This window comes from Serinus canaria, chromosome 1A, assembly GCF_022539315.1.
Source record: "Serinus canaria isolate serCan28SL12 chromosome 1A, serCan2020, whole genome shotgun sequence".
NCBI classification, from domain to species: domain Eukaryota; kingdom Metazoa; phylum Chordata; class Aves; order Passeriformes; family Fringillidae; genus Serinus; species Serinus canaria.
The window spans coordinates 14,192,789-14,205,161 of record NC_066314.1 but is presented as its reverse complement, the minus strand read 5'-3'; the positions used below and the strand labels follow the sequence as shown (position 1 = coordinate 14,205,161).

At 42.3% G+C, this 12,373-nt stretch overlaps 1 protein-coding gene across 3 annotated transcripts in view; it reads left to right on the top strand.

Annotated features, from left to right (window-relative positions):
* LRRK2 (leucine rich repeat kinase 2) overlaps positions 1–5,986 on the top strand; it is a 63,421-nt gene extending 57,435 nt beyond the window's left edge. For all 3 annotated transcript variants that reach the window (XM_018910259.3, XM_050986389.1, XM_050986382.1), the window contains 2 exons: positions 2,248–2,322; positions 4,233–5,986. In XM_018910259.3, the coding sequence (XP_018765804.2) occupies positions 2,248–2,322; positions 4,233–4,354 (197 nt within the window). In that variant the 3' untranslated portion in view covers positions 4,355–5,986. The remainder of the gene's footprint in view (positions 1–2,247; positions 2,323–4,232) is intronic.
* Positions 5,987–12,373: the final 6,387 nt, after the last annotated feature.

Genomic DNA, 12,373 nt, shown 5'->3' with positions numbered 1-12,373 from the left:
GTTTGCTGTCAAAAAAACCAAACAACTGAACACTGAAGTTGTTGTGAATTCAGCAGCACACTGTAATTCTGCTAGCAAATATCACAGTTGCAGGCTGTGGATGTTTTCTCCTTACCATCAGGAGCTTATTCTGCGGGCTGTTCCTTCCTTTCTGGCAACAGAAAAATCCATAGACTGCAGTCAGGTCATAGTGCTGGTATGAGTCAAACATACCTCACCTTCCTCTGACTTTCCTTTGCCTGAAACAGCAAATGTTACTTTCTGGTCAGAGCCCAGCTGTTAATGGTGGCAGCTATAGCACAGCATTATCATTCCATCTAGTCCTGATAGCTACAATGTTAGTATCATAGTTATTTTCAGCATTTTGTAAAGAATAGTTGCTATGAAAACACAACAATTTTTGCCTTGCTGCAGTCATTGATTGGGAAGATACAGTGTATAGAACAGTGTGATTTAAAAAGCCTTGAGGCTCAGTCACGTCAACATTTTTCATCAAAATTTTATTTATAGAAAAATTAATATTGAGGAGTTTAGCTGCACTTGCACAAATCTCAAGAAGAGCAAATAAGATTGAGATATGCAGTTTGATGTGTAGATTTTTTCTTTTGATTGTCTTTTTGCAGCAATTATTTATAAGGGCTAGGGTTTTTTTCCTAAATTCAAGGACTTGGTTTCTACTGGAATCTCTGAAAATGGCACTGAGGGTGCTGAGCAGTTTTTCAGCAGTACCACATTGCTTATATGAAATAAGAGAAGATGGAGGGAAATATATTTTATAATATTTGTGTGAAATAGTTTCATTTAAGGTAAAAACATGTAATGTCAAGCAGAGGTAAATATTTAAGGAAAAAGAGATTTCCAGACTTTGACACATTAATTTTATCTGTACTTCATTTATGAATATGGAAATACAATGTCATTTTCCAACTCTGTCACCTAACACATTGATGGTCAATAGGCATAAGACTTACCACAGAGAATAATTTAGATGTAAATCTATAGTTTATTTTGCAAGTGCAAATTTAGATTTCTATATGGTAAGACAGGACCTAGGTGTAAATAAGAAACGTAATATGTTAGTTTCAATCACTTTTGTAAGGAGTATGGATAGGACTGGCTATAGAAAAAAATTGAATTTATGAAAAATCTGAGCATGGAGCATGTGTATGGTTCCCACCATCCCTCATCTACTATAACCAGATTTACATCACTCTCAGAGGAGAATACAGTGCTGACCTCCTCGGGGCAGGAAAAACCTCTCTTTCCCTACCTTGCTGAGATCCCGGGGCATGTTAAAAAGCTTTCCAACTGCAGCTTTCTCAGTTAAGCCAAACTCCAGTCTATTTATGCCCCAGGAACTGCTCCCCTCCTCATCTTTGCCCTGGGAGCATCAGGCTCCGTGCTTGAAGCAGTGTGAGGCGTGGTGCTCCAGTGGGGTGTCTGCACAGTGGGGGCTGCTCCTTCCCTGGCCTGCTCCTCACAGGGACATAGGCTGGGCCCTGTATTCCTCTACTAGCTGAAAGCCAAGGGCTCTCCACCCTTATGTGCTGCCAGTAGGAACAGGGAGCTGCTGTGGCAGGAGAACATATAAATGTCTATCTTTGCAAGACATTTATAGACATGTCTTGTTGGAAATAAGCAGGAAGTTGATATTGAAACACTGGCACATTCTGTTTACCCTTTTGTGATCCAACCACTCCTGTCTTACAAGTCTTTTTTTGTGTTATTCAATAGGCACCTTCTTATGATCTGTCCCCAATTTCCACTTCCTACACAAATGCCATCATAAGTTTAAAACTTTTAGTTCATAGTTTTTACTCAGTTTTTTGTCATATTTGGATGGTTTGTTTTCATAACTGAACTGGTACGTTTTGCTGTGCACTGGGACTGACTTCACTTGCAGCCTGTCCTTTTGCTGTGACATCTGTTTCCTGTGACTCTACCACCTCTGCCTGTGCTCTATAATAGGGTGCTTTGTTCTTGGGCTTGTTCAGCAGGCTGGGCAGCTGATCCTGTGCTTATGCCTTGGAACGCTGATAAACCCTGACATTAAATGGAGATGGGAACTATATTGTCTTTGTGTCTGAGTTTTTCATGGTTAATGATTTTGAATAAAGGGTCTGATTGATTGAACTCTGCTTTCTGTCCTCTTATGCTCTAATGCCTTGATGCCATTTACTCTTTCTGTCCTTAAATTACAAAATTCACATTGAAATTAGGATTTGACATTTTATTTCTTTGAAAAAGGGAGTCTCAAGAATGTGGTCCTTGTTTTGGGATATTGCTACAAAAGTGACACCGAAGACAACAAATATCACAAAGGTATCTAAATTGTGTTTTACTAACTTGTGTTATTAGTGGAGGAGACACTATTGTGCTTGAGTACTCACTGAGAGTGAAGAGTTAATCATCATTTGACAAAATTTTATGGAAACACTACTGTTAAATAGTTTTTGTTTTCTTTTGCATATCGGGGCTCATACAAACTGAAAGTAACTTCAAAAAATGGATCTGAGGAAGCCACTGTTTGAAGGATACAATACAATTTGTTGCAAAACTCTATTTGGAGAGTAAATGTCATTGTCTAGTTGGAGAATGTATCAAATGGATTTCCAGAGGTGTCTATGCTAGCTCAGGAATCCCCAGAGTTTTCATGGGTGATATGAGTGAAAGAATAGTGAATGTACCTTTTGGTTTTGCAGACAACTCACAGCTAAGACAAGCTCACCGGAGGGCAGGATTAGAACTGAAAGTGACCCTGACAAATAGAACTAATGGTCTGGAAGGAAGTAGGATACAATTCTGTAAGGACAAATGCAAGACCTTTTATTTTATTAAGAATGATCTGCTGTACCAGCATGAGGAAATGACCAGCTTAAACAGCAGTGCTGCAGAAAATGGGTCAGAATTGATCAGAGGCTGGTCATGAATCAGCCCTGTCATGTGGGTGCAGATGAGGCAAACACCACTGTCACACCATGAAAGTGGTGTCTATAAGACATGAGCTAATTCTTACACTCTGCTGGGTGCTAATAGGGCCTCTGCTGGAGGAGCCTAACCATTTATTGCTGAATGATCTGGACTACTAGGAATATCCAGAGGAAACAAATGCAACCTGTGAGGAAATGTTGCAGAGAGTTAAACTAGTTAATATAAATAAAGCTTAGAGAGGACACAATAATAGGCTTCAAATATGTACATGAAGAGCAAGAGAATAAAGACTTCTACATATTCCCTGTGGGTAGGATAAGCACTAACAGGTTTCTGTTACAGCGAGGGAGATTTCGGTCAGACATCTGTAAAAGCTTCCTGACAATTGGGACAGCAAAGTGCTGGAAGATAGAAGAACTGCATCTTTTTTCTAAGAACATGTTTTTTCTAAGAACAGTTAAAGCTGATGCTCTGATCAATGCCCTTCTTCATCTTTCTCTCATCCCAATTTCAGTGACTCCTAAAAATGTGGCAATGACAGTTTGAAGTTAAAGAGGGCAAGTATAGATGAGCTGACTGAAAGGGGTCAAACTTCAGAGCATTGGGTTTACATTGTGGTATTCCCCAATTCCTGTAACCATTAGAACATTTATTGGCTTGTTAGCATTTTTATTTTATTTAAGAGTGACATTAATTACAGAGAAGAATCAGAGACTCCAGAATCCTTGAGGCCTTAGTTTGTAAGCCTCAACTCATGTAAGTGTTCTCAGTTGTCCCTACTCCACTAAAAACAGTGTGAATTCTTCATGAATAGAGTTGTTTGCATGACTGGAGATTGAAGAAGTGGCCTTTTTCAGTATATTCACTAGCTTATGAAATCAGTTTTTATTTTACAGTGAATAGGGTTTGAATCTCATAGGCATTTAGGGAATGCATATCTGCTTGGAAAGATAGAGATGAAATTTTAGCAGGCACCTCAGTATTGGCATTAGCTGTAGTTCAGGTCAGTTTCCTAAGGAAAACAGGCACCAGAAATGTTTTTTTCAAGTACTTTTAAATGGGATACTCTAAATATAGAAACTAGAATGCAAATACTTGTGCAAGTACAAAGAGCTTGTAACCCATAACTGCATCACCTCACACACAAGGTGTGTGGAATTTGTCTTCTGGGTCCTAAAGATAATGCTTCATTGGGTAAATTTATGAGTAATTGAGAACAAGCAGATAAGCAAAATAATTTCTAATTATGCAATAACTCATCTCTGTTGCAGTTTTCAAATTTTCTTTTTTCTTTTCTCCAGAGTTACAATCCTGTGTGTCAGTGTGGGACATTAACCTGCCCCATGAAGTGCAAAACCTGAAAAAACACATAGAAATGAGACAGGAATTAGCAGAAAAAATGAAGAGCTTTTCTTTGGACTGAAAAGTCACCCTGCAAGTGCCATTTTTTTTCTAGTCTTACATCCTAACATACTGTGCAATATTTACAACTTCTTCCTGTTGTTTTTAACCTAAAGCAGGAAGAACATTACCATGAGAGTATTCATAGGATGCCAAGAAGAAAGAAGTTCTTTTTAATATTTGAAAGGACAGAAAACTGTTGGGAATTTCTGATTCTAAAATGCTATCATGGATTTGTTGTTTACCTGTGAAGTTCTGCTCTCTGCAACTATGGCTCAACTTAAGTGTAACATTGTTCATCCACGTTTTGATCCCAGTTAAACTGGGAATAAGCCAGAAGACTATAAATGGCTCTAATTTACTTCATTATCTCTATGAGTTGCCACTCTAATAAGAACAAAATTTAAGCCTCTGTGTGTTTACTGCAGTTTGCATGTATGAGTTTGCTCCTGTGATTCATGGTTTAGTAATGTCAGAGCTCGTGACCCTATGAAAAAACATAATCTTTTATCCAACAGCAGTGTTTAAAGGAATATGTAATTACTACATTACTCTTTGAAAACAACAGGCACAATTGTCTGTGTTTCTTCCACAAATAATTGACTTTTTTTTTCATTATGATCAGAAAAAAACCCCATTGTGCTACTGGAATAAAATAGCTCCAAAAGAAACACACGGTGAGGCTTCCGCATGCCGGTGTCCTGGTGCAGCGCTGCAGCCTGCCTGCTCCGAGGAGAGGCAGTCACACCGCTGGGAGCACTGCCAGGCACGTAGCTCTCTTGGGCTGCTCTCTTGGAAGGGAGAAGAGAAAGAGTGCTCTGATCTAAATGCTGCTATGAATTGCTCTTAGTCCAACTTGCTTGTTTGCTTACCTCAGTCTAAAAAAAGGGGAACTTCTGCTTTGATTTTTCTAACATGCAAAGTTTCCACTTATTCATTCTTGTTGGAATTTATGTTGTTTTGGGGGATAATCAGGGGAACCTTGAGGAGTATAAGAACTGGCTGCCTCTTCCAAATTTGTTTCCACACATCATCATTCAAGAGTCACTTTTTGCTGCTTTCTGGCTGTAAGTCCAAACTGCTGCTTACAGCCCACACTGACCTGCTCTAAGGAAGTGCCTTGCTTCTGTCCTCCTGAAGACAGACACTGTTTTCTTTTTTTGATACCAGAAGAATCCACAGGGTGCTCCCAAAAATCTCTGTGAGTGAAGCATCCAGAGCCATTCCTGACTCTAGGGAGCTGAACAAGTTTGAGCAACCAAAAAGTTCTCAGTTTTTTGTTTGTTGGTTTTTTTTGTGTTTTTTTTTTGTTGTTTGTTTTAGAAAATTACATACTGGGACAACAGCGTTTCTTGTGTCCAACTCTAGCATTGTTCTATTTTCTGCCAGTTGTGGAATGCATACTCAGGATTCTTTTCAGATATGCATCCCAGTTTCTATGAATCCTTGTAATCTGTGTACTGAGAAGAATTTGCTATTTATATGGGATTTTATAACTCAGAAAATATATATTATGTTAGAATGAATATGGTTGGTTTTTTTTAAAGAAAAGAATATATGCATTGTGATTAAGTTTATTTGTAAGTAATTTTGAAATGCAAGCCTAAACATTTTTATTAAAACTGTGCTTTGTTAATAATGTAAGTCTACTTTCTCATCATTGAATTTTTAAGAGGAGGTTTTTTGTGCAGCTTTTGTGGCATTGAATTCCTTCAGGATGATGCAAAATCCTGGCTCTGTAGGTATTATTGACACAGCTGCATTCCTGCTGCACACTGCTCTGTTGCAGTGCATGCCTTGAGCCCTTTCCCCTTCTCCCTGAGATGGGAGGTGACCTGTAAGGAGAATTGTCCCTGCAGTCATTCCTCACCTCTCCAAGACTCTGGATAACATTGATCCATAGACTGAATTGGGTCATGCATCCAGTATTACAGGGAGGGCAAAGAACAAAAGAAACAGAAACCAAAAGAGAGTCAGGAGCTCATTGCAAACCCAACTCAACTGGCCACTGCTGATTTATCTGTGGCTGGAGAGAAAAATTCTGTCATGATGGTAACCCACTGGGATTGTTTAGCATACAGTGCTCATTCACACATAGCACAGTGATCCCACTACATCCTCACCAAATACTTTTTAGTACTGCAAGAAAATATTTAGAGAACATCTTGTTCTGGTGCTTCTTGTTTGAAGCTCTCAGGGACTGGCATCCCCTCCCCAGCTGGCACCTGCCACCAAGGGCAGGAACAGCACCACTGAAACCTTTTCTATTAGGAAACCTGTTCCCAGGAACATCTCTACTGACAAACTATAAGGAAAGAGGAGGAAAAAATCCATAACTTTGTGTTCACTCTGGTTTCAGTGGAGCTGTTTGAAAACCAGTGGAAGCTGATCACATGAGAAGACAAGTTCTGTCAGATAAAGTTTTTTGCATGCTTAGGATAACATCCAACATGTGAAAACAGATAACCCTTACTTCAGAGAAGAGCCTGCTTGCTCACGGGAAACAAGCAAGTGGTGTGGTGTGACTGAACACCTGAGCTGGGACAGGTGAGTAACCCCATGTCCCTCACTACCCTAAAGGGTACTGGGGTTTAAACCTAAAGGCAAGGAGACTAAACATACACAGTGAGCTGAATGCTTGATTGGATACTGTTGGGGTTTTTTAAAAGTATCCTTCCCCTCCTGTGCTACTGACTTTAATAATTAGAGTAATTCTTTTTTATTGGTTGCTTGCTCTCCTAAACTACATATGCACATTCACCTGGTCATTAATTTTAACCTCATTTCTTTTACAAGCAGTTCCTGTCAACTCCACTGTAAACAAGCTGCACAGCCTGATTTAATTCACTTTGCTATTATGTCCTGGCATTCCTCTGAACTCTCACACTGCCTCTAGTGTCCCATGTTATTACCCTATTACTTTTTCATGCACCACTTTGGGGCAAAACTGGGACACATGAGGGAGGAGAGAGAATGAGGCCTCTCAGGTGTGGTTTTAACCCCAAACATGGGCGTTTGCAAGACAAATAATCCATTTTACAATGAACACTTCAGATACCAGAGACATGAGAAAGTAGTCAGGGAAAACAATGGGCCTCAGTGAATGAGGAAAAGACAGTGACAGTCATATTTTTCTATTAGTCTTTCAAGTAGAAAAGCATATGAACAATTTTTCTCACTTGCTTTATGGTTTTTGTCATTAATTTAAAATATCTGGAAAGAGCTCCCCTTACCTGCCTTAAGAGAACCAAATTTCCTGATCAAAACTAGCAAGTATTCTGTTATTTCTGTCTCAATTAGTTCTTCATCCATATTATGAACTCATCCCAGGACTGTACTGACCTGCACATTCTCTTATATAAAGCCTTCTTCATGGCCTTTGAACAGGAATAACTCACTGGCTGCCAGCATACTATTTGGTAACTTCTCTTTTTTTTTTTTTTTTTTTTTTGCATTAGGTAGGCATGTGTCTTTGTAACAATTAGTTTATAAATACAGAGTAGCATAATCACATGAAAATGGAATGTCATACTTATTGCATATCTATATTTTAAAATTCATTATTTTAAGAGAAAGAAAACACAAGATGTATTAGTTATTGTTGTATTAGCAAAGGGAAACCTCATTTAGCAAAAATTTAGAAGTGAACCCAGGGGAAATTTCTAACAGACAGTTTCAGGAATGTTCTTTGCTGCACCTGTGAGATGAGGACAGCTGTGCCTTGAGCTTTAGGCACCTCAGCAAGACTCCTCAACACTTACACTGGTCCTTGTTTGATTAAGTAGCAGAATTACAATTATCAAATGGTGATACAACGTTTTCCCCTTCAGTGACCTCAATGCCGACTGGTACCTACCGTTTTACATGGGTTGTTTGGACTGAGCAGTAAACTGGAATAATTTTTTTAAGGTTACTCAAATTTATGATACACCAATGGATCTATTCAAAAACAAGTAGCTTTTTTAAACTATACCAAAATGCTTCTAGTAAAAACATGATGAAAGTCAAAAAGCAAGCAAAGGTCTTTTCTTTTTTCCCTTTCTACTGTGTTGCTTTGCCTATGTGCTGCCAGAGGTTTAAGTGCTGCTGTCAGTCCCTACAAAGGCTGTCACTAATTAGGGAGGAGAGACTTACAAATCAATGCGCTGTCTTTGGCGTACGTGATTATTTACTTCACTTCACCACAGCCCATTAATGTTACTGACCTGAAAAATTAAAGAAGACAGAAGAAGGGAAAGAAATTAAAATTTCCTGGGGCCATTTTAGTGTTTTGCCTTTTCTGAACCATTTTTTTTCCGTGCTGTGTCCTGGCCCTGGCTCCTGACGGCACATCTGTGTCTTGGAGAGGGGCAGGCTCTGCTGGGGGGGGGCTGTGACACCGCTGCCACCCAGCCGAGAAGCTCTGAAACCCGGGTCGGGAGAGAAGACAAGGGGAGAAAGCGAGAGAGATAGAGAAATAAATAACAAGCAGAAGCTGGCAGCGTCAGTGCTCAGCAGCCGAGCCGGCAGCGCTGCGGGGGCCGGGGCCTGGCTTCGGTGCTGCCAAGTGCCGCCTCACGGATCCCCTCAGGGCCCTCCCCAGCGGCGAGGTCGGGCAGAAAACGCGGCCAAACGCTGCCCGGTGCTCAAGGATGCCTGGGCAGGAGCGAGCAGGCTGGAATCCCCTCCAGCGACACGGGGCTGCATCCCACCGGGAGCTTCCAGCTCCTTCTGTGCCAACACCTCCCGTGCCGGAGCAGCCCGGCCTGCCCCGGCCGCGGCTCCCTCTGTGGGGCACCGCGGGCCGCGCTGGCCCTGCACCACCTCGCCTCTGCAGAGCTGTTTAACCGGGCTGCAAAGGGGACACAGCCCTTCTCGGCAAACTCCCTTTTTAAGGGAAGGATGAGCCACAGGCAGTCCCAGCTGGGAGGGAGAGGCCCCACGCAGTGACCGGGGAGCGGTGCCGCAGCTCGCAGGGTCACAAGGCTGCAGCACCGCTGCCTCCTCCGCGGCTCGGGGTCCCGGTAGAGCCCAGCCCGCACAGCACCATCGTGCCCTGAGGACACAGCGAGCTGCCACAGGCCATGGAGAGTGACCCATTGAAACAGCTGGCACTTTTCACTATAAATACAACAGTGTAAGGTCGGGGAGTCTCACTTCTGCTTTTTCCTGCCACAACACCTCTGCAGTTGCCTTGAAAACATCTGTTTTCTGTGGAGTTACAAGAAACATCCACCCCCGCCACCATCTGCCAGGCTCCTGGGCTCTGCAATTTGGACTTTAAATCAACTGAGCTGAGGCTGAGGCCCAGAAATGACAGCTTCATACCAGGATCCTCAGAGATCACAAGAAATAAATATTTTTTTAAAGCTGCAGGACGCTCTCAAAGCTATGAACCCTTGGATGAGCAGCAGCAGAAGCTGCAGTTTGCCACACAGAGGGTGGCAATTATTCCAGTGAATAATAGTGAATAATTATTCACTATTATTCCAGTGAAGTTCAAAATTTGCAAAGTGAATTTGTAAACTTCTAGAAAGGTGCCCACTAGAGCCCACACTACCAGCTGAAGCACAGCAACAGCAGCACTTGTTGCATGCAGAGCCAAAGGCTGGGGCCACCCTGCCCTGTACAGTGGCCCTGCTCAGTTTAAATACCACTGTTGTTCACAGTCACTTTTAATAGCCAACCACCAGCCAGGGAATTAAGCTTTGGTAAATAGTAATTTTCAATTGTTATCTATGAGTCAAAACTCAGCTCCCCTTGCTTTTTTTTTCTTTTCCAAAATAGTCCTATGTGCTGAACACTCTACAACTAGACAATCATATGGCAAAATACACTCTCACCTAGTAATTACAGGAAAATTTTCAAGGGTAAAACCCAACAACCCCAAACTCTTTCAGTTCCATTTTTGTGGCTATTACAGCTAAACCCAGCAAGAGACACAACCACCTGGGCTCTGCAGGGACTCAGAAGCAGCTGCTGCAGAGCAACTGGTCCTGCTGAAAGAGTCTGAAATCTGCTTTGCTGGCCAGCCTGGCCAGCAGCTGTTTGCCATGGCCTCCTGTCCCCAGACCACACCAGGATCCTCCTGACCACAAACCAGTCTGGGTCTTTTCATTCTTTCACAAATAAAATTACTGGTCCTGCAACTCTACATATTTCTATATGCAGGGCATAACAAAAAAACCATGAATCAAGCCACAACGACATTTTGCTTGAATTTTGGTAAGTGGAAGCCCCACAGAGACATATGTTTTCCGAGCATGCCTTCAGCTCTCACCCAGGGGAGGCTACACTACCCAGCCTGGAAGATTCATGTTTTGATCAATTCATGTACCAGCTCTCACAAAACTCCTCTGGAAGGCAGGGAAAGGTGACACTGCCTTTCTCCTGGGCCAGCAGCAACCAGAAATGCTTTGGAAAAGATGCTAAACTATGGCAGAAAATATGAAGTATTTCACATGCTTTTATCTAAGCCAGCTCAAATGCATGCCAGTGCTCTAGCAAGCACTGTGTGGAAGAGCAGATGGTGGACAGATCTGCACCATCAAACCCTTGCCAGTGCACAAAAGGCAGCAGGCAAAGTCCCTTAAGGCTCCTTGAAGCATTAATTGCTAAACATTAACTTTATATTGCAATCATGGACATTTTCTCTAACCAGCAGGTCCACTGCCAAGGCCAAATATCAGACACAATTTGCATTCACTGAACATTGGCAGAAAAATAATGTCTTTACAAGAATGTCTTTATCTTTGCCCAATCTGAGTAAGGAAGGTGCAAATAAACCCCAGCTTCAGAGGTGCCTTTTAGAAACAGAGGTCTTAGCAAGTATCCCCAAACTAGCTGTTCTCCTTCCCCATCTTCCCAGAAGAAAGCTGCAGCACTTGGCTGCCTCTGAAGAAACAGGGAGCAAAGAGCTTTTGTATCATCAATGCCACTGGAGATGTGACAAGGTGATCACATCCTCCTGCTTCAGTGTCACTGTATCATTACACAAGACAACCTTAGCAACAGATCCTCTCCCAGAGAACTTAACAGCAAAAAGACAAGGCAACAGCTGCCTCCCTGGCCTTGGTTTTGTCTGTTCAGTTAATCACAGCTGCATTTACACACCAAATATAATCTGCCTCTAACCCTTCCTAAGCAACTACGCCCTCTACTTATGGCTTGGTTTGTCAAATCAGTCTCTGAAAAAATTAAAAAGATCCTGCAAAGGGCAGGAAGGAAGGTCATAGCTCAGTTCCATGCAGACTGATTCCATCAGCACGTGTCCCTGTACTGCCATGGGCCACCCCAAACAGCCACCCCAGGCAGAGCCCGTGGCTGCAGAGAAAGGCTGAGCCCCATACCTGCAGTACAGGTCCTCAACACAGAGCTTTTGAGAGGGAAAGAGATGAATTTTCTTTTAAATTACTTCCCTGTTTCTAGGATAAGAATGTCAGGGGAAAGCAGGTTAGGTTTGCTTTTTTAAAAAATGCCTGCTACATCTCTTAACCTAATCCCCTTCCAGCTACAGACAGACATTCATTTCCTCCCCATCTCTCTACTAGCAAGAGTTCCAGAACATCTGCTAGAAAAGTCAGGGACAAGAATGAAAAGAGCCTGAGAAATTTCCATTCCTATACCCACTTCACTGTGTTCTTGTGGTGTGTCCTGCAGTAGGCACCAATGTACAAAACAAAGGAGGTAAGAAAGATGGCAGCTATAAAGTACAGTGGCACTCATGCCAGCCTGACTCCCACAGCCTCCCCATCACACTGCCCACCCACACCAACTGCAGCCCCTCATACACAACTCAAGAGCACAGCACACTCACCTAGAAGCACTATTATTATACATTAATTTATCCCTTCTCTCAGCTCACAATCGATTTTTCCCCCTGATGTTCTCTTTCACAGCTTCAGGTTTTGATCAGTCTGCCTCTGCCCTGCCAGTTTGCTTTTGCTGACTTGACCACAGAGCAAGTACCTGCCCTCAACAGCCTCCCTGCACACTGAAATCTCAACCCATCTTCTGCTGTACCATAAAGCAGCAAGCCCTTACTGAGGGACTCCTGCAGTGC